The sequence below is a fragment of the Narcine bancroftii genome, chromosome 7 (genome assembly GCF_036971445.1).
Source record: "Narcine bancroftii isolate sNarBan1 chromosome 7, sNarBan1.hap1, whole genome shotgun sequence".
Lineage (NCBI taxonomy): Eukaryota > Metazoa > Chordata > Chondrichthyes > Torpediniformes > Narcinidae > Narcine > Narcine bancroftii.
This window is the reverse complement of record NC_091475.1, coordinates 52,470,250-52,489,994: the sequence shown is the minus strand read 5'-3', so window position 1 is coordinate 52,489,994 and position 19,745 is coordinate 52,470,250. Positions and strand designations below refer to the sequence as shown.

General features: G+C 37.0%; 1 protein-coding gene across 24 annotated transcripts in view; it reads right to left on the bottom strand.

Annotated features, from left to right (window-relative positions):
• The window catches only part of dmd (dystrophin), a 1,604,005-nt gene that overhangs the window by 1,108,610 nt on the left and 475,650 nt on the right, over positions 1-19,745 (bottom strand). For 20 of the 24 annotated variants that reach the window (XR_011341867.1, XM_069890130.1, XM_069890120.1 and 17 more), the window contains one exon: positions 8,554-8,679. The exons of the other annotated variants lie outside the window; for them this stretch is intronic. Coding sequence is in view for 19 of the 20 variants with exons in the window: in XM_069890130.1 (XP_069746231.1) it covers positions 8,554-8,679 (126 nt within the window). In the remaining variant the exon portion in view is untranslated. The remainder of the gene's footprint in view (positions 1-8,553; positions 8,680-19,745) is intronic. 24 annotated transcript variants of the gene reach the window in all.

Here is a 19,745-nt window from a genome sequence, read left to right as displayed (position 1 = left end):
AACACCATCTACAAACCTGCTAATGATACCACAGTCGTGGGGCTGTAGAAAACAGGTGATGAGCCAGTATATAGGAGGGAGGTTGAAAACGTGGCTGAATGGTCTACTCACAACAACCTCTCACTCAACGTCACCAAACACCAAGGAGCTGATGGTAGACTTCAGGAAGCAAAAATTTGAAGTGTATGATTTAGTTATCAAGGGGGGGATCTGCTCTTTTTGAATTATTGAACCAGTCATAGGAATTTTTTTCTGTACCTGCGCAATGGGTTGTGGCCTTCCTTACAATTTGGCTAGAAGAGCCAACTTATTCAAATGGAAAGAATCTAGACCTCCAACTGTGTTTCAATGGTTCTTTCATATCATGTGCTGTTTAAGTGAATAAAAAATAAGATACCATGTATTTGATTCATTGGTGAAATTTGAAGATATATGGTGACATTTTATGTCTTATTTTAATTTGATGTAAATGTTTTAAGTGTGATTAGATGTACTCACTCTTCCACCAGACAAGATATTGTCTTAACTTTGTTTTTCGATTCATGGTATGAATCAAAAGCTAAAAAACTACACATATAACCCTCAGGATAATCTGCTCAGATGTTCACTTTTTTCCAATAGAGTAGGGTGTGTGGGTGTGTGTGTGTGTATATTATTTTTTGATGTATTTTTTGTCTTCAGTGGAGGGGGGACCAATTTTACATTGTTTGAAGTTTTATCTTGATATCTTCATTGTACTGTATTTATTATAAAAACCAATAAAAAGATTGAAAAAAAGATATATTTGATACTGCAGAATAAGTGCTGACAATATACAACTAAGATTTACAAAGAAGTTGTCAGGAGTTGAGTTGCTGGAAAAGATTAATCAGGTTAGGACTATACTCCTTGGGACGAAGAAGAATGAGGGGAAACTTGATAATGGTTTATAAGATTATGAGGGTATAGTCAGAGTAAATGAGAGTAGGATGTTTCCACTTAGATTGAGGAAGATAAATATGAGAGGTCATAGCTTTAGGCTGAAAGGGGAGAAGTATATGGGGAACATAAGGGGAAAGTTTTTCACTCAGAGTTGATAGGAGTGTGGAAAAGTTCTGAAGGGTTATGGAAAGAGAGCAGGTCAGTGGGACTAGCTAGGTTTATTGATCAGCCCAGACCAGAAGGGTCAAATCGCCTGTTTTTCTCTACTGTAACATTCTATGGTTGTATCATAAGTACTTTTTACCCCCCACCAAGTTTGATAACCTATAAACAGTAAGTGGAGAATTTGGGTGATTTAAGTGGTCAGATGATGGAATTAAATATTTTGGGATTAAAGTTGATGATGATTTAAATGATTTATATATATTGAATTATTGTCCTTGATTTAATAAAATTAAAGAAGATTTAAATAGGTGGAATAACTTGCCTATCACTTTAGTAAGTAGAGTGAATTGTTTAAAGATGAATACTTTTCCAAGGGTTCAATATCTTTTTCAGTTAATTCCATGTTCGATAGCTCAAAAATTTTTTAAGGATTTACATTTGAGTATTAGGAAGTTTTTATGGAAAGGAAAGATGGCTAGAGTGTGTTTGGAAAAATTGACCTGGAAATTTGAATTTGGAGGTTTGCAACTTCCCCATTTTAAGAATTATTATAATTCAATTTAAATTTATTTATGGGATGTTTGATGTAGATAAATCTTCAGCCTGGGTTAAAATAGAATTGAGTAAAATAGGAGAAAACTGTATGCAGGACTTGATTTATAAATGGAATTCAAAATTGTTAATAGGAAGTAGAGATATGCCTGTTTTGAAACATTTGATTGAATTATGGAATAAAATAGATGATGATATGGGTGGAAAAGTTTTGAATTCTTGAAAAATGCTTTTATATCAAAATAGATTTCTTCCTTTTTCTATGGATCATCAATTTTTGAGGATTTGGAGTCAAATGGGGATTAATTAAATAGAAGACTGTTTTGAAGCTGGTAAATTTATTACTTTTCAACAAATGAAGGAAAAATTCAATGTCCCAAATAATACCTTTTTTTTGTTCTTATCAGGTTAAGGCTTTCTTGGTTGATAAGTTAAGTTCTAATTTGATACTACCTCGACAGAATTAATTAGAATTATTGATATGCAAGGGTGACATGAATAAGTTTATTTTGGTCATGTATAAATTACTCAAAAAAGCTCCTAAATTAGGAATTCATAAATCGAGATTAAGATGGGAGGTTAATTTAAATAGACGAATAGATGAAAATGATTAGATGCAATTATGTCAAAAATTTTTAATGTTATGTATAGATTGGTTCAATATAATATTTTTTACATCAATTATATTTAACTCCTCAAAAATTTAAAAAATTGAACACAATATTATCAGATTTATGTTTTAGATATGATCAAGAAGTTGGCTTGTTTTTGCATTCTATTTGGAAATGTCCAAGAGTAAAACCTTCTTGGTTATAGGTAGGAATTTTTTTGGAGAAAATTTCAGGGGTTAAACTCCCACAGGACCCAATATTATTTTTGTTGGGTAATATTAAAGTGGTTAGACCTAAACTAAGGTTAACTATGTTTCAAATTGATTTTTACTGAATATGTATTCATGAATGTGGTTTAAAATTCTTTATTTTAAAAAAACCATAAACAGAAAAACAAATGTAGCCCGTCTATTTCTCTCTTTCCTGACAAGCCCCACATTCTCAGCTATCATTTCCTCCCTCGGGTTCATGTCCTGAGCTGTCTTGCAATATCTGCTTCTCGAGAGATGTCTTCCCCCACTGCTGGCATTCAGCATGACACAGGGTCAGGAAGAGTCTGCCGCCTCAAGCTGTTCATGAATCCTGCAGAAGTCTGCTCCACAATAATCTCATCTTCATTTCAGCGCAATGACTCAGAGCAACTGAGCTTTGGAAAAATAAAGCACATTCCTCAGACATTTAAATAAATGTTACAACAGGCAGATTTACATGAAAATAACTTGTCTCCTGACACCCCAAAATTTTTCTACCTTCGGTAACATTTGCTCATGTTTTGCGAGACAGGAACAATTGCCCGCTTCTGCATTTAAGCCTTTACTTACACAGAAAGTTCAAATTATTAAAAAAAAAGACCCTGTTTTGCTTTATTAATTGCTGAGTGACAACAATGCAAAGCATGTTCCAGGTACAGCCACATGTCAGGGAAAGGGGTTGAATTATGGGCGATGATATTCGAAGACCCATATTGCAGCCAATTTTTATTGGGGGGACTAGAATCTACATTGTAAAACACATCCTGTTTCTCGCTGTTTCAGTCTAAAGTCTCATCCTAGATTTGGTAACATTCTCCGCTGAGTAATTTGAAGGTTGTGATCTATCACCAATGCGTTTATGTACATATGTACAGATGGTAGTGTAGGATGACTGTGATTGGCTGAGAGTGTAGCCACACCTACTGGCAGGTCTTAAAGGATTGCTCCGAGCCAGACCAGGTCATTCTGGACTGGTCGACCTACTTGTGATATGCTCCAGTCTTTTAGTTAATAAAAGCCTTGGTTTGGATCAACAAGTCTTTGGTTCTTTCGATGCGCACTACAAAGGTATGCCACTGGAATTCATTTGGATCTCTCTGCCAAAAAAATAAGACAGCAAAGTTGATTAATACTATAAAATTTATTTCAAGGAGAAATATACTACCAATGTAAGAAAGTTCACTCACATTTGGCTCAGTTTATTGGATGCTTCCTAACAGATTTTCTTGTCAACTTGGCGTTAGAATGTGCAGCTTGGTTTTAATCTGCAACTCTTCTTCTTATTGATTCATTAAAATGGCACAAAATTCACCTCACATTTAACTGTGCCCCAAATTGAGCATACCCTAAAGATCAGTGTTCAGTAATTTTCCAGAATAGGAAACATCTCTGGCAAGACTAACACCAATCATCCTTGAGAAGGTCGTGACAAAATACCAGCAGGAACCAATCCAGTTCTTCTGGTTAAAAACAATCCCACAGTTTTGTTGGGGAAGTAATTTGAGTACTTGGATACAGCAATGAAACATTATCGAGTCAGAATTGTGTGCAACCTGGACGGCAATACATTGGGTGATGTTCCCACAAGTCCGCTGTCCTTGTTACTCCTGGTCATGGAAGGACACTGATTCAGGAGAAACTGTTAGAGAAATCTCCACTAAATTTTTATGGTGGGTGATCAGGGAGCAACCAAATGAGCTGTTTTGTCTTGAATCATGTCCAATATTGTCAGAGACACACTTCTCGAAACAAGGGGAGACATGACATCATACTTTTCAATATATACCTTGCAAATGGTGGAATGACTCTGGGATGGATGTCAGGCAGTTAGTTACTGAGCACAGAATACCCACCCTCTCACCCCCTCTTTCTGGTTTTTATGCAGTTGGTCCTAATGAAGGCGCGGCCAGCATATTGATGGTGGGAAGCTTGAGGAAAAATATGCAATTTAATTTTAAGAATATGTGGCTCATCTTGGTCTTGTTGAAAATGGACATCGCCCAGCAAAAAATTTTGTTGCATGGAAGGTACGTGGACTTGTCAGCCTGGATGCAGTTGAGGTCATCCTGCGTGCTGTCACCATCAGCAAACATTCTGATCTTTTGCTTGTCCGATGGAAGAAAGAAGCTGAATATGGTCAAACAGAGAACTCTGGCAGCAATGGCCTCTAAAGCATTGAGAGAAACAATCCCATCGCTTTTCAGAAGTGGCACGCTTAGTGCAGCACTTAGCGCAATAGAATCAGAATCTTTGGTGTTTTGCGGCAGCATCAAAATGCAAACATACATACTATAACCATCATACAACATTACTATAAAAAATAGTGCACGAAAAGTAAGGCAGTGTCTTGGGTTTATTGATTATTCAGGAAGAAGCAGGAAAGAAGTTGTCCTTATGCCACTGCTCCTCTTTAGGCTCCTGTACTTTTTCCCCCAATGGTAGCAGAGTGAAGAGGGCGTGGCCTGGGTGTGGGGGTCTTTTTTAAGACACTGCTTCATGGAGATGTCCTCACTGGAGTGAAGTCTTGTGCCTGTGATGTCTGGGGAGTAGATGGGAATGCAGGGAGAACAAATTGGGTGTCAAAGTAATGTAAAAAGTGTAAATGCTAGATGGATGGTGCAAACTCATTGGGCTGAAGGGCCAGTTTCTGTGTTTCACACTGATTCTGAGACTTTGATGCATACAGAAGAACAAGGGTTCCCAACATGCTTGCACTTTTGTAAAGTCTGTTGGAAAATCCATGTGGAACTGGTATAATTTTTTCATTAAAAATCGGCACCATGCAATCTGAGAAGCAAAATAAAAAATCCAATTCATGCCATTTACTGCAATGTCAATCTCAAGCAATTTCTGAGCTCTTGAATCTTTAATCATTCCATGTTAAATAAATCACACTTTTGTTATGAGAACTATATTCTTATAGAATGACATTTTTAGCCTTCAAACCTGTCAATGACTGACATATTCTAATAATGATCGGTAACAATCCTATCATTATAAATAGTGTCTTCCTGTTTCAAAAGATGAATTTCAGAAGACAAACCATTTTTCAAAAATGATTCAATTAAAAAGTTTTTTTCATTATTTTTCCATGTCATTAAATTACCATGAAAATTGAGAGTTACTTTAATTGAGATTTACTTTAGATTTGGTCCATGTGACATTGAGGCAGATTAGCCATGGAGGCGTTCTCCGTTGTTAGGTCTGCTTTGTTCATGAATGAGTGAGACAAACACCAGGCTGAGTCGAAATCAGGGTTCTTTGTTCTTTATTACCGGATTGTAACACTTGCGACTAAACATGTTAGTCGGAGAATGCATTCTGCCGTTATCAGCAAAATGGTGATTTTTTATACCCTTGGATATGTGCTTAGAACATCATCATATCATTACTTGTCCAATGACTAAAACTGTTGCTATCCTTTCCCTGCTAGCTTCCTGCCTCTCAATCCATCAATGTCTCTCTTATCTTGTAAGTACAAGGATGCATTCACATCTTGTTACAGCCCTGTACATTCCCATCTCATGATGTTTTACCTAACAGGAGTACAAGGACACCTCCCCTTCTTGTTACAGCCCTGTACAGGGTAACTCCTTACACATTCCCAACTCATGATGTTTTACCTTACACCGTACACGTGAAATATCCATCCTGACAATTGGTCAAAGTGATTCAAGGAGAATATACAGTAATTCCTCTGGCACATAGTCCCCCAACATCATCCCAAATAAAATATCAGCATAAAGCAACATTACCCTTTTAGATACAGTTCAAATATTATTCACTGAAATTCAAGAGAGGGCACGTTAATTCAGACTGCCTGCATTGGGTAGGTGTAGTCTTGTCCTTTGCGAGAGAACAAGGATATAAAATTTGAATATCAGACTGCAACTACTCTGAGGCACAACCTGGACAGATAGGATCTGGTCTAAAGTAACAATGAGAATAAGATGAACATTCTTTGAACTAATAACAATGATGAAGTCCCAAGAAACAAATCAAAAAAACATAGTCACAGAGGACATCTCTCCAAAGTGAAGGAAGCAAAGTTTAGGGAAAATATCAGGGATGCACAGAGAGTTGTGGGTGCCTGGAATGCATTGCCAGGGTTGATGGTGGAGGCTGAAATATGAGGGGCATTTAAGAAACAGGCACAAGGAGGAAAGAGAAATCGAGCGATATGAGGTAGAGATGGTTTTGTTTTTTTTTTGGTTGGAATACTTGGTCAGCACAACTTCTAGGGGCGAAAGGCCTCTATGTATGTAACCAAAAAGTCAGTTTTTTGAGTTTACAACTAGAGCAATTAATTTCTAATCTAAGTACCTAAATCTGAATTGTAAACTACCTATCCTGTCTGTTTAAAAAAAAAACGAGTTGCAATGTTGTCAATGCTTGGCCAGTTTAATCCTTATGAAACTTCAAAATTGTGTGGCCCATTTGGTGTAGTTGTTAGTGCAATGCCTTTGCAGCGCCAGCAGTCAGGTCCGGACCTGAGTTTGAGTCCTACATTGTCTGCAAAGAGTTTATACGTTCTCCCCGATTCTGTGTGGGTATTCTTTGGGGGCTCTGGTTTCAAAGTGTACTGGGCGGCATGGACTCGTGGGCTGAAATGGCCTGTTACCGTGTCTAAATTTTTAAAAATCCTGTCTAATGCAATATTTTCAACACACGATGAATAAAATTAAACTTTAATCTTGCTTATAGAAATTTGCTACAAAAACATTTTATACAAATGGTAGCATCAGTAAAAATGAACATAGTTTTCTGAAAATTTTCTTAATCCTGCTTAATATCTTTAGAGTTCCTACATTTCAGAAGGAATATTACATGGTACTAAGTATTTTCCAAACATCTCAATTGTAGAATTCTCTCCATATTTGCCACAGATATAATTGTTCAAAAATTCACTGCAAAGTTAAACACCAGAAAAATTAAAACGAAAGACAGAAGTCAATTTAGGTACTGCATGTTCCAGGTTGAGGCACAGAACCTTTTGAATACTGCTTAAAATAAAATATGAACACTGGTTTGGAACACTGTTCATCAACCGTAAGAATTCTGAAAATGGAAACAGAAAATGCTGGAGATTCTCAGCAAATAAAGCACTGCCAGCTTGTTTCTCTTTACTGTATGCACCAATTACCTGTTACTCTGTCCTCCCATTTCACATCCCTCTTTCCTTCCCCTTATTTTGTATTCAGCCTGATTTTCAGCACTCCTGAGGAGGACTCAAGCTCTAAATGTTGACTGTCTTTTACTTTCCAAGGATGCTGCATGACCTGCTGAGTTTCTCCAGCGTCGGAAGATTCCTGGTTTACCTCTATTTCTGTGTGTGTGCCTTTGCAGTCAGATATTGAAATTTTTATCTTGAGAGCCAAAGATGAACTTAAACCAAGCCCAAAAAGTGATCATGGTCCTTGTGTTCAACCGCATACCCTTAATTATCTCTCGTCTCTAATTTGAACCATAAAATTGAAATCACAATTTGTGTGGAATCAAGTTCTGAACAAAGGTTTTTAGACTTTGAAGATACAAAAACAGGTGTATATTTACAAGTCTGCTTAATGGTTCAGCATTGCAAGATGGATCACTGAAATAGCTTCCAGTGTATGTTGTCTTCTGAGAATAAAAATGTGCGTAAATTGTTACATTCTTGATTAAATTGTCAATGCTGATGTTATGGTTAACTGATTTTAAACAATCCTGCTAATCACCCTTGCTCAAAATTACTGTTCATATATTTACAGTGTACAGTCTTTAAAATGAACATACCTCTGATGCTCAGTACTCTACCAAATTTGTGGCACGTAAGGCACTGAAATTTTAACCCCATATATCACAATTTTAAAAAAAATCAGAACAGTCCTCAAATCATCAACATTAAATCATTCATTCCTGAGTTAGTTCATGCCTCAACAGTCAACACATGCAGAGTGTGGCTTAAATCCAGCTTTTATCGAGCAAAAATAATCTAAGCAACAAAAAAAAAATGGCTGCGTGAAATCAGGACAAAGGAACAAGCAATTTCATAAGATCATGCAGCAGTAACAGACCTTTGGAGGGAGGTCCATTTTTTGGTCAGGAGACACAACATAAGCGGCGTGCATGTAGGCATAGCTTTTGTAGCGTTTAGAAGGTGAAGGTGTGCGCACGTGATCTTGTTTGACACAGACTGTGACCTAAAAGATGGAAATTGGGAAAACCAGACAAACATTGTGGAAAGGGGTTAGCAGGTAGAGACAGATGAAGAACCCAAATAAAATGATTGAAGAGTTTCAAAGCAATACCACAAGATGCCTTTACAACATCATTACTTGCAACAAATGCTTCTTTCTTTGCTTTCATGTTTTCTACCAACAAGCCCCAAAAGACAGGATTAAAGAGTCCTCCATCACCATCAATTTCAGAGGAAATAATTTGCTCATCTGGTGCAAAGTGACCATATTTTCAAGAGGAATTGGGACGCACCATTGGTGTAGTGGTTAGCGCTGTGACAGTGACCGTGCTGTCTGAAAGGAGTTTGTACATTCGGGAGTTGTAGGTCAATTGGGTGTAATTGGCCAGCATGGGCTCGTGGGTCAAAATGGCATGTACGTACGGACATCTAAATTTTTTTAAAATTCAATTTAAAAAATATTTTATTTCCAATGGGAGAATTTTGCACTTCTGTGTGGTATCCCAACCAAAGGCCTTTCTGAAAATATGTATGGACCAGGATATCACTGGTTTTGCCATCATTTCATCAATTTTGTTCAGATCTTATGGGGTAATGTTTAACTATTTAAGAAATTTATAAGACGAAAAGTGAACTCCATGCAATCACCAGATACAATTTGTATTTTATAAATTGAGGGGAAGTTAAAGCAGTAATATTCACATTACTGATATCATATCTAACAGAGACTTAATAATTTTCCACAAGGAACATGAACATCGATGAAGAACAGATGAAACAGTCATTCTTTGGTCAATCTCACTCCTGTCTCAAAGGTTCCATTATGTACAAGGCTGCTACATGTGCCAACATTACAGCATACAACACTACAGCACAATACAGGCCCTTAAACCATTGATGTTGTGCTGGCCCATACGCTCCGTCCTAAAAAAAAGTACTAACCCCCACCCTACCCCGTAACCCTTTATTTTTCTTTCATCCATGTGTCTGTCTAAGAGTCTCTTAAATCCCCCCAATGTTTCAGCTTCCACCACCATACCCAGCAAGGCATTCCAGGCCCCACAACTCTCTGCGCAAAACAAAAACTTACTCCTGATGTCTCCCCTAACTTTCCCTCCCTTAACTTTGGACTTATGTCTTCTGGTGTTTGCCGATCCTGCCCTGGGAAACAGGTACTGGCTGTCCACACTATCTAAGCCTCTCATTATCTTTGTTAACCTCTTTCAAGTCTCTTCTCATCCTTCTATGCTCCAAAGTGCAAAGTCCTGGCTCAGCTAACCTTGCCTCATAAGTCTCGTTTCCCAATCCTGGCAGCATCCTGGGATATTTCCTCTGCACCCTCTCCAGAGTTTCCATATCCTTCCTATAATGAGGTGAGCAGAACTGATCATTACACTTTCAAATTCTTTCAGTGGCACTTATATTTAGTGGCTGTTAAGTGTAATACATCAACACATTTACTTTACCATTTATTGGGTAATAATGGTAAAGTAATAATAATATTTTGTTGGGTTAAATATTTTTCAGAGCAAAGGACAAATCATAATCAGTGCATATGTTGGAACAAATATAATCAAATAAACATTTTTCAGTATAATGTTCATACATCGAATGGCTGTGTAAACCTCATTCCAGTCAATATTAATTGTCGAGTACCTGATTCATAGAACCAATAGTATCAAAAGGAATACAAGTACATTCACCGAGAAACAATGGAGCTTGGTGAAGATTCTCTTTAACCCATTCCTGAGCATCCCATCCAAGAGAGGAATGGGACAAGACATCTGGTGGCCCATGAACTGTATATTCTAGCAATGAGGTAATTGAGGGAGATGTGGCAAATCATTTTGATGATTTTCAATGTAAATTTTAGATAATCAAAAAATGGATTGATCTCAAATTCCTTGTCTCATTTGTGTAATTTACATTTTCATTTTGAAAGTTATGGGTGGCATGGCAGTTAGTGCAACGCATTTCCAGTGCCAACGATCGGGACTTGGGTTGAAATCCCGCACTGTAAGGAGTTTGTACCTACCCCCAAGTGTCTGCGTGCATTTTCCCCAGGGGGCTCTGGTTTCCTCCCACTATTCAAAAACATACTTGTTGGTTAATTGGGTGGCACGGGCTCGTGGGCCAAAATGGCCTGTTACCGTGCTGTATCTCTAATTTTTAATTTTAACTATGTAATTTAGTGTCAGAAACTGCTGCCAGTGAAATTATTATGTTTTTATTTCTGACATCCTGACAAACACAAATGTGCCAATTTCAAATGTGCAGCTCCTGAACATGTTGAGAATGAAAATGAAACATAATCATGCCTTACCTGCAAGAATGATCCTTGTTCCTTTCTCAAGTTGTTAATGAGCCACTTAACTAGAATATGTGATGAACAGATTGCTCATGTTATCAATGAGAGCACAATGTCGGTGCAAAATTGCTCAGCATAATTTCTGAGGCTAATATGAGCCCACTTAATGTGCATATTCACTTTAATTGCTGCCACACACCACAGTGAGAGAGGTAGATACTGAAATCATATTAATTTACTTCTGTTATTCAGCATATGTCAAATGGATGAAACAAATGAAAATTTCATTCAAGGACTAAATCCTCTTTGTTAGTAGAAGAAGTCTGTCTTGCAAATGCAATGAGTCTAGTGATACAAACTTCAACTGACAGCATTCCAAATAACACCCTTGTCCTTGTGAATAGTTAAAGGGAGCAAAAGTTCACTCACACCACAGAAAATACTCCTCTGAGAGATAGTTATCCAGAGCCATCTCAAGAAGTAACATGAATAGTGGCAATCTTGCACCAGCTCAGCAGAAACTCACTGGGAAACTGCTCATTGGACTGGTCTAAATAAATGATCCTTCATGGCAGAAAACCACTTGGTTGATTAAAGAATTACTGCAATGTTCTTTTCCAAATTGACTTCTAATCACATTTGGAGCTTCTCATTAAAGCTTTTTTCATCATTCTTGGTCTGCAGCATGATAGGTCACAAAGTACAGGATGGGTGGACAGTGTCTGGCTGAGTTGGCTGACAATATTCCCACTTCCGAGTCAGGGGCCTGATTCCAAAACCAAATGATGGCATAAGCTGGGAATCTAGAACAATGCCAGACAATGCTGGAAATGCTCCCTGATGCTCCATCAATCATTCAGGATTGTGGAGAAACTAAAAGCCTTTAATTCACTTAAGAACATAGCATATCCCTTCTGTTTGGTTGTCCTGCATTGAGTTGCAGGGAACTGTGGAACAATCACCTTTATACAGGAGCCTGTAGGGAGGGGCCACAGGTACAACTGGCCAGGTAATTATACATTTCAGTGGTTTACCACAATCCAAAAGTCAGTCAAAGAGTAAAATAGAGTAAAATAGGGTGTATGTCATCAATGACATAAATTTCAGCTTCAACTTTGCTCCTCCCTGACAGCTTCTTTCTGAATGGTTATTCACTTCCAGAACTTTGATTTTACAATTGAATACGTCATTGTGATAACTCTCTTTTCGTCATGTTGAAGATATAGGTGTTATTGGCAAGGCGAGCATCAACTCCATTCCCTAAAATGACCTCCAGAAATTGGTACTGAGCTGCCTTTTTGATTTGCTTCATTCCTTCTGCTGAAAGGACTGCCAATTCACAGTGGAGAGCAAGTGACAGGTTTGAGAGTCAATGACAATGAAAGTTATGTTCAAACATGATTTCAGATATTATTTATTGTCATGTAATAGAAATGTAATATTACACAAAATTGCCCTCAGTCTGCCACAAGACATCATTGTCATTGACCAGAAGCCCTTACAGTCAGAGAAAGAGAATCTCTCCAGAGTCACTGAGTGATTCAACACCAGCTTCTGAAGCCACACAAGACTCCAGTTCAGTTCAAACCATTGGCTAGCCGAGCCCAGATCCAAACCTCCGACATGATGACGCAACGACCTAGAGTTGCCAACAGGCAACAGCCTGTGTGAATTCTTCATTTCCAAGTTGCCAACAGCTTGCCGCCTGTGTGTTTCCTTCAGCCACAGAGTCCCTCGCTGATCCACCACTGTGGTCACCATGCTTTAGGTTATTTCCTTCTCAGTGGTGGGTGTTCTCTTTGTGACTGGTGCCCTGTGCCAGTTCGCTGCTCCCGTGGAGTCCAAAGCCCTTCAAAGTCATTTCCGAAAACAACCACTGCCATCTTTGGCTCAGACTCCGGTGTTGTAGGATTTTAAATAAAACACCATTGGCTTCTTCAACAGGCTGTTTAAAGCCTGTTGGAAGCTGTCAGTAGTAGCCCTGGGTTGTTGGAACTCACGGGAGAATGTTTTGTCTCCACTTCCCACTCTCACAGGGTCCACACCAGCAGCAACATTGCCGATACAGCAGCACCACCATTTTTTAAAAAAACAGCAAATTGCCATGTTCCAAAGCACCTTGCTGTTGTTATAAGTTGTAGGTTTCACAGGTGCTTTTCGAATAGCCTAGGCAATGCATTTTGTAAATCGAGTGCACTCTTGTTATCAGTAGACTTGTAGTGGAGGGAATGAACGTTCAACCAAATTAGAATCACAAAAACTGTCACTTCAAGTTCACCTTGTCAGTGGCAGCCATTGAGCATGTAACTATACTCATCCCATTCTTCAGCATTCAGCACAAAGACTTCCAAACCATGATGCCTGAAAGTGCTCATCTAACGAATTCAAATGTGACAAGAATACTTACCTCCACCTCTCTTTCAGGTTGTACATTTCAACTATCTTCTCACAGGAAAAGAATTCTTTCACAAAATCCCTCTAGATTTTTCAATGCACTCTGTTCAGAGATACACCTGCTTTAAGGTAATGTTTCTCAGTATCTATCTGTCTATCCCAGTCATAAATGTATAATTTCATGCTTTTCGTTTCCAGAAGACATTGAGGTATGTTAATGGCCTCCATATAAAAAGTTACATTTGCAAAAAGACAACATTTCCACTTTGGATCAGTTCCCTATTACCACAGATCTGCACTTCAACATAATTGGGGAAAGGGACTGAACTATCTCACAAGCTGAACTCCTAAATTTTGATGGTATGAGACAGGAATTTGCACATGCTGATTGGAGGAGGCTGTTTGTCTGTGAAGAGATGTCTGGTAAGTGGGAGGCTTTTAAAAGTGATAGAGCAAGAGATCAAGTTCCAGTGAGAGTAAAGGCAGGATGAAGGAACTCTGGTTAATGAAGCTCTTGGACAAGAAAGAAGATGCATTTCTGAGGGAGAAGCAACTGGGATTAAGTGAATTTTGAAAGGAGCATAGGGGATGAATGAGTATAACAAAAATAAAATCAGGAAGGCAAGAGGGGGACATGAGAAAACTTTGAGAAGTTGGGAATGAACAACACAGAGATTCTGCAAGTATATTGTTCAAAAGAGTGACTGGAAAGAAACAAAGGACTCTCAAAGGTCAATGTAGACATCTATGTATGAAGCTACAGAAGATGGGCAAGAAATTAAATTAATATTTCTATTCTTTATTTATCAATGAGAAAGATATGGATGCTCAGGAACGCGGGAAGTAAATAGTGATGTCTTGAAGAGGAGGTGCTGGAGATCTTTAAATAAAACAAAATCACAGAAAACCCTTTGGCTGAACTAAGAGTATCCTTGGCAAGGTGGGAAGCCAGGGTAGAAATGGTAGGAGCCCTGGCAGAGATATTTCTATCACTGTTAGTCACCTGGGAACTGTAGACCAGTGAGCTTCACATCAGACATAGGTAAGTTGCTAGAAAAGATTATGAGAGAGAGGTTTACTTACATTTGGAAAGGCAAGGAGGGGATCAGGACGGTCACCATGGCTTTGTTTGTGGGAAATTTGAAGAGCTGATGAAGAAGCTGGATGAGGGCTTCAGCATTCAACAAAGTTCCACATTGCAGATTGGTCCATAAAGGAAGATCACATGAGATCCAAGGTGAGTTGACCGATTGAATGCCACATTTTTTAGATATGAGACCTTTAACCAGTGATATTCTCAGATTTCAGTGCTGGGTCTACTGTTCATCATCTATATTAATGATTTGGATGAGAATGCAGTTGATATGGCTACCCACTTTGCTGTTGAGACTAAAATTGGTCCACTGAAGCAGATTATCTCTGACTACAATAGGATCTTGATCAACTGGGTTAGTGGACCAAGGGATGACAGATGAAGTTTAATTCATATCATGCAAGATGATGCATTTTTGTTCCATCAAACCAAGGCTGGACAGACACAGAAAATGGTAGAATGTTGTAGAACAAAGAGATCAAGGTGTATAGTTACATCATTTACATTATTAGTGGCAAGGTAGACAGAATGAGGAGGAAGGCATTTTCATGATTGCCTTTATCAAGGTCAGGGCACAGGAGTTGGGACATCATTAACAGCTGTTGCAAAGTTGTAAGGCCACATTTGAAGATTGTGCACAGTTCTGGCCATGGATGAAATTAAACTGCAAAAACAAATTCACAGTGAGGTTACTGGGACCAGAGTGTGTGAGCTTTGAGCAGAGATTGGATCTCAGACTTTTTATCTGAAATGTTAGAGGCTGGAGGATGATCTTATGGAGGCAAATAAAATCATGTATTGATAAGGTCAAAGGTCACTCTCTCTCTCTCACCCCTCCCCCCCCCCCCCCCAAGGTAAGGGATTCTAAAATGAGAAGACACAAGTTCATGGTTGAGGAGGGAAAGATATAAAAGGGACTATGCTTTCCCACACAGCAGGTGTGGAAAAGCTGCTTGAGGAAAAAGTGCAGCCAGGTACAATTATGACATTTAAAAGACATTTGGACTAGGTTCATGTACAATGAAAGTCTGGAAAGATCTGGGCCAAATGCAGGCAAATTACTCAGATTGATATCAGAGATCAGTTGGGCTGAAGGGCCTTTTTCCATATTGGATAGCTCCAGGACTCAATAATTCCTGCGAACTATCATTGACCAGAAATTAAATGGAATGAGTCTCTTCAATGCCGGGGCTACAAGAACAAGACAGATACTGGTTATCTTGCAGTTGATAACCTACCTCCTGACACTCAAGGTTGTTACAACAGATCCAATCTGCCGTCTTCTGTTCACCCTATTCATGTTAACCATACCTCATTTTACAGTACCACTTCATACTGCACTGCTCCCTGCATCTCCTCACTGCAACATGTCATGCAAAATGGACACAACTAAAATGACTTAAACTACATGGTGCCAACACTATGGGGATACCCTGAGCACATAAGACTCTTCTTCATTAGCTTTATTGTCCAAATTTAATGTTTCCCACATGTTCCACCGATTAAGTTTCATCAAAACATTCACAGATAGAGGGGGGGGGGGGGGGGGCGTGGCAAGATGGCGTAGAGTTGAGACGTACAATCTCGACCTCTCTGGCCAGACTTTTAAGTACCTGTTTTTTAATTCTTTGTTTTCAGTTTAAACTTTTTAAATTTTAGTTTAAAGTATTAAGGAATTATTATGGCCACTAATGGTAAAAAGACAAAACCTCAAGTGCAGAAGAAGTTACATTTTCGAAGTGCTGAAGATTTGGGGCCTAGATGAATTGATACAGCCCCAGGCTCAATCTCTTCATTGTCTAAACCCCAAAGACTGCCTGTGGGAGCTGACCAGTTAAAGAAGTTTTGTGGCATAAAGGTTATAAGTCTACTTTTCGTTACCCTGCAGTTTTGAAGGTGTTTTATGGAGACTATCAATTTCGTTCTTTTGAAACTGATCGTGAAGCAATGATTTTTGCTGATTCATTGCCAGATATAAGAGGACAAACACGTAGTCCACCATTATCTCCTAAAGAAAAATCTGGTTGTTCTGGAAACGGAAGAAATGGCAGAAATGGGAAAAACGGGAATGGAAAGAGTCTACCTCCTTCTGAAATGGGATCTTCGAGATTGGAATCTTCTGGATGAAAAGAAGAATTTTCTTATTCTATTTTTTTCTTTCGTTATTATGATATTTTGATGTTATTGACTGTTTGGCTGGGGAGGGAGAGATTTGCACTAAGTTCTTTACTAGTCATCAGACATTGGTGGGTGACCCACATCCAATTTTTGTTTAGGGGATTATTACCTTTTGGTAGTTTTTTTGGGGGGGATTTTTCTTTATTTTAATTATTTTTTTATTTTATTTAGTTTTTAATTCGTGATTTTTTTTCTATTGGAGGGCCTATATATGTTGATTTGAGTTTTTATATCAAGATATTATTGGTATTTAGTAATAATAGTAGATATGTCAAAGTTGAAGTTCGCTACTTTTAATGTTCGAGGATTAAATAGTATGATTAAGCGTAAGCAAGTCTTGGCGTATATTAAGAAAACGAAAATTGATATTGCCTTTTTACAAGAAACACATTTGAATGTGAAGAAAAGCATGAAATTAAAAAGGGACTGGGTTGGGCATGTATATTCTTCTTCATTTAATTCTAGAGCTAAAGGTGTAGCAATTTTGATACATAAAAATTTATCTTTTAAATTACAAACTATGGAGGAAAAGGCAGGATTGAATTGTAAGATTTTTAGTGAATTTTGGACTTTACTTAATATTTATGCCCCAAATGCAGATGATGAAATATTTATTTCAGATGCATTTTTATGTTTGGGTCAGGCTAATGATAATATTTTAGTTGGTGGTGATTTTAATTGTGTTTTGGAACCTTTATTAGACAAATCTCCGAAGAAAGTTAAAAAATCCAAGAAGGCAATTCAGGTCCAAAGGTTGATGAAAGATCTTAATTTAGTAGATATTTGGAGACATCTTAATCTGATGGAGAAAGATTTTTCCTTTTATTCATCTAGACATGAATCGTTTTCAAGGATTGACTTTTTTTTTAGTATCGGCATATTTACAAGGGAAAATACAGTAAGCGGAATATAAAAGTAGAGTGACTTCAGATCATTCTCTGTTATATTTTACATATGAAACTTCTGAGAAAACTCAAATAGCTTATCGTTTGAGATTTAATACAATGTTGTTAAAAAATATGGAATTTATTGATATTTTTAAAAAACTAATTAATTTTTTTTGAAAGAAAATTCTAATTCTGTTCAAAGTAAGTTTGTATTATGGGATGCTATGAAAGCCTATTGAGAGGACAAATAATTAGTTATACTTCTAAAATAAAAAAGAATCGATTAAATCAGAGTCTTGAATTAGAGAAACAGATCGATGAGTTAGAAAAGGAATTTCAGAAAGATGTTACAGAAGATTAGAAAATAGAATGATCTAGGTTGAAATTGAAATATAAAACTTTGCAATATTATCAATTTGAATGTGTGATTAATAGGACTAAACAACGGTATTACGAATGGGGAGAGAAGGCACATAAGGTATTGGCGTGGCAATTAAAGAAAGAACAGATATCGAGGACTATTAATGCTGTTAGACGGAATTCACTTATAAACCTCATGAGATTAATGATGAATTTTATTCATTTTATAAAATGTTCTATACATCTGAAGAAAAACAAGAAACTGGATCGATTGATCTTTTTTTAATCACAGTTGAATTTACTGATATTAGAGGATGGAGATATACAGGAGTTAGAAGAACCATTTACTGATTCAGAAATTAAAATGGCTATGTTGGAAATGCCGAACGGTAAATCACCTGGTGATGATGGATTTTCGGTTGAATTTTATAAATTTTTTTATGATGATTTATCTACAGTGTTTGGGGATGCATTACGTCAAGTTGGAGAACATTATGAATTACCTGAGCCTTGTTCTAGTGCTTTAATTAGAGTAATTCCTAAAAAAGATAGAGATCTTTTGAAAATATCTTCATATAGACCAATTTTGTTGTTAAATGTAGATTATAAAATAATAGCTAAAATAGAATGTCTAAATTTTTACCAAAGTTGATTCATATAGATCAAACAGGTTTTACAAAGAATAGATATGCTTCAGATAACATTTTGCGCGTGATTAGTTTGATTAATAGATTTCGACAATCTTTAGATCACCCAATGGTGATATCCTTAGATGCAGAAAAAGCATTTGATAGAATTGAATGGAATTTTTTGTTTAAACTTTTGGAGAAATTTAAGCTTGGTCATTTCTTTTATTGGATGGATTAAACCAGTAGCTAGAGTATTGACAAATGGTTTGATTTCAGAATCTTTTAAGTTAACTCGAATCACTTGTCAAGGTTGTCCTTTATCACCAGCTTTGTTTGCGTTAGTGATTGAACCTTTAGCACAGTTGATAATACAAAATACACAGATAAAAGGTATGAAAGTTGTAGATGAAGAGTATAAAATTAATTTATTTGCTGAAGATGTATTGGTGAATTTAATAAACCCAGCCCAGTCACTTTTGCATTTGAAGGAATGTTTAATATAATATGGATGTCTTTCTGGATATAAAGTTAATTGGGAAAAAAGTGAAATATTACCGGTAAGTGAAGGAGATTATTCAGTTTATAAGAATTTGAAGTGGACTGATCGAATTAAATATCTGGGTATAATTTTGAATGTTAATTATCAATCTTTAGATAAATTAAATTATGCTTCGTAAATGAAAAAAATTAAAATTGATTTGATTAAATGGAAAAATTTACCTATTAATTTAATGGGAAGGATAAATACAATTAAGATGAATATCTTTCCGCGTATACGATATTTGTTTTAATCTATTCCGTATTTACGTGATAAATTTTTTTAAAAGATTTGAATAAAATGGTTAGGGAGTTTTTATGGATAGGTAAATTTTCGAGAGTAGCTTTGAATAAATTAACTTGGAAATAAGAGTTAGGGGGACTACGTTTACCACATTTTCAAAATTATTATGAAGCAGCCCAACTTAAATTTATTCGTTCATTGATGGATTTGGTACGGCCTCCTAGTTGGGCTAAAATTGAGATGGCAAGTATTTCTGAATTTGAAATACATCAATTTTTGTTTAGGTGGAATATAAATTTGTTACAACAATATAATGTGCCAATACTAAAACATTTAATGAAGTTATGGATAAAGAAAAATAAAATAATAGGCTCTATGGATAAATTATTGGCTTTGCCTCCATTGTATAATAATCAACTTCCACCAGCGTTGTCTCCGCT